Below are 2,500 nucleotides of genomic sequence, written 5' to 3'. Positions count from 1 at the left end.
TTTTAGAGTTGAGAGGCTGGAGACTTTCTTTTACAGATAAATCATCCGCCAGTTTTGCTTTTCCTCATATTCATTGGGTTTACCACTCATAACTAATAAAGTCTCCCCTTAGATAACAAGGGGGGTGGAAAAAGTATAAAATGGAATGAATGTAGCTATACTCTTTAACTACTTATATTATATTCTATCGAAATTTATTTTTAAAACTAAATTTCAACCCTAGTTTTTGTCTGAAAATGATGTGCGTTAGGAAAGAACAGAAAAAACAAGGTCCATTGCTGGGTCGTGCATTTTTTACCTGGGCCCTCTCTCCACGCCCGTAAATGGTTCGATTCACGACTCGGTTCGCTCGTACTCGCGTACGCAGAATGGATTCATGACAGTAACTGCAACTCAAGCAGGGGGCATGGCAAGAGAAATGGAATAAAAGTATCTAGTACAGGTGAGGATTAAGGGCTTCAGGACATAATTTTCCTAACCTACAGTATGTTTCACATATAAATGGTACCGTACGATAAACATTCAGAAATGTTGCTGGAGGCTTTTCAACGTTTATAAACTCATTCCCATTGATTTTTATATATTTATTTTATATATATAAAATAGCGAGATTCAGGCTTAGGTTATCCAAACTTCAATTTTGAGCTCTAGTTTGAAGGTGACGTATATTTAATTTTAGTCATATTTGTCTTTCAGCGATATTTCTGTCTATCTGCCTGTCTCACTCCCTTTCCTTCCCCCCCCCCCCCTCTCTCTCTCTCTCTCTCTCTCTCTCTCTCTCTCTCTCTCTCTCTCTCTCTCTCCTCTCTTCTCTCTTCTCTCTTCTCTCTTCTCTCTTCTCTCTTCTCTCTTCTCTCTTCTCTCTTCTCTCTTCTCTCTTTCTCTTTCTCTTTCTCTTTCCTCTCTCCTCTCTCCTCTCTCCTCTCTCCTCTCTCCTCTCTTTCTCTTTCTCTTTCTCTTTCTCTTTCTCTTTCTCTTTCTCTTTCTCTTCCTCTTCCTCTTCCTCTTCCTCTTCCTCTTCCTCTTTCTCCTTCTCCTTCTCTTTCTCTTTCTCTTTCTCTTTCTCTTTCTCTTTCTCTTTCTCTTTCTCTTTCTCTTTCTCTTCCTCTTCCTCTTCCTCTTCCTCTTCCTCTTCCTCTTCCTCTTCCTCTCCCTCTCCCTCTCCCTCTCCCTCTCTCTCTCCTTCCCTCCCTCTCTCCTTCCCTCCCTCCCTCCTTCCTTCCTTCCCTCTCTCCCTTTCTCTCCCTCTCTCTCCCTCTCTCTCCTTCCCTCCCCCTCTCTCCCTCCCTCCCTCTCTCTCCCTCTCCCTCTCCCTGCCTCTATAGTAAGTCCACCCAATATCAAGCGATTACCATGGCCTCCACGATAAACACTGCTAAAAGGACCGTCAAATTACCACAAATATTTTGGCGAGATAGAGCTTGAAATAGTTTCTTAAATAATTATACAGTTACCTTGGAGGGATGGAGTTCTATTTTGTCAGAATATACTTTGTGGAGATGGGTTAAACGCTGATTGTCACGGAGTCGAGAGGCAGGCCGACTACATAAGATCTAATTTGGAATGGGGGCAAAATGCTCAAAGGTGCAGCCACACTGATGAAAGTCAGGGCTCTTCTCCTGAGCATTGTATTTGCCCCGATGTACATCCTTTTTAATGAGTTTTATCAAAGTTGTGATAAGGAGATAAGGAGAGCCTAATGTCTATAGCTGTTGTGTTCTATGCTTGGTGTCATTTGTTTCTTTCTAAGTGACATGCATATAAATATGTCTATAAGGTTTTAATGTTGTATTATTTATTCAGTTTTATCCAGATCCAGGATCAGATTAAATATACTGTATGATTTATTCATTCTCTTGTAAAGTACTGTACAGTACTGTTACTGTGAATGTAATTTATGTAATCTGATTAAAATACATTATTAATAATGATGATAATAATTCCTAGAATTATATGCACTGTTCAGTATTTATAACTGTAAGTAAACTATTGCAAAATAAACAATTGCAAAATAGTAAGATAATGCAAAAGTACACTCATTACCTTGCATTGCATTTATAAGCTTCTTAGTAAGCACAGAGACTGCAGTATTCAGAGGTTTTATTTTTGAAACTTGTATCCACTAAACTATGAAGTGTGTGTGATTGCCTGCATCTCTGCATGTGCATGTGTTATATAATTTTTTATCAAATAAATTGTTAGGAGGCTTTATGTTAGAGAACTATATATTTATTGCTGAATTACACCAACCTTTCAATTTGCCTTATACATGTCTAGGTGTACAAAACATTTTTCTCTCACTTATTACAGACTACTTCATATAATTGTTTACATCAGAGTTGCCAAACTAATGTGTAGTCTCCAAAGAGGAAAAAGTAGCCTGAGATGACTAGCAAGAGCAGAGATAGGCATTCCTACTAGGAGTTCCTATTTTTACTTGATCTATAAGTAAAAAGGATTGGAAGGGATACTGAAAATGTTTTAGATTAATTATTGAGGC

At 38.5% G+C, this 2,500-nt stretch overlaps 1 protein-coding gene across 1 annotated transcript in view; it reads left to right on the top strand.

Annotated features, from left to right (window-relative positions):
• The window catches only part of jbug (filamin-type immunoglobulin domains fbug), a 99,185-nt gene that overhangs the window by 30,984 nt on the left and 65,701 nt on the right, over positions 1 to 2,500 (top strand). The window contains exon 15 of the mRNA XM_086540287.1: positions 239 to 442. Coding sequence (XP_086396413.1) covers positions 239 to 442 — 204 coding nt within the window. The remainder of the gene's footprint in view (positions 1 to 238; positions 443 to 2,500) is intronic.

This window comes from Penaeus japonicus, unplaced genomic scaffold (genome assembly GCF_977035675.1).
Source record: "Penaeus japonicus unplaced genomic scaffold, GWHDUDI00000001_assembly GWHDUDI00000009, whole genome shotgun sequence".
Lineage (NCBI taxonomy): Eukaryota > Metazoa > Arthropoda > Malacostraca > Decapoda > Penaeidae > Penaeus > Penaeus japonicus.
The sequence above is the reverse complement of the archived record's forward strand: the minus strand, read 5'-3'. Positions and strand labels throughout refer to the sequence as shown.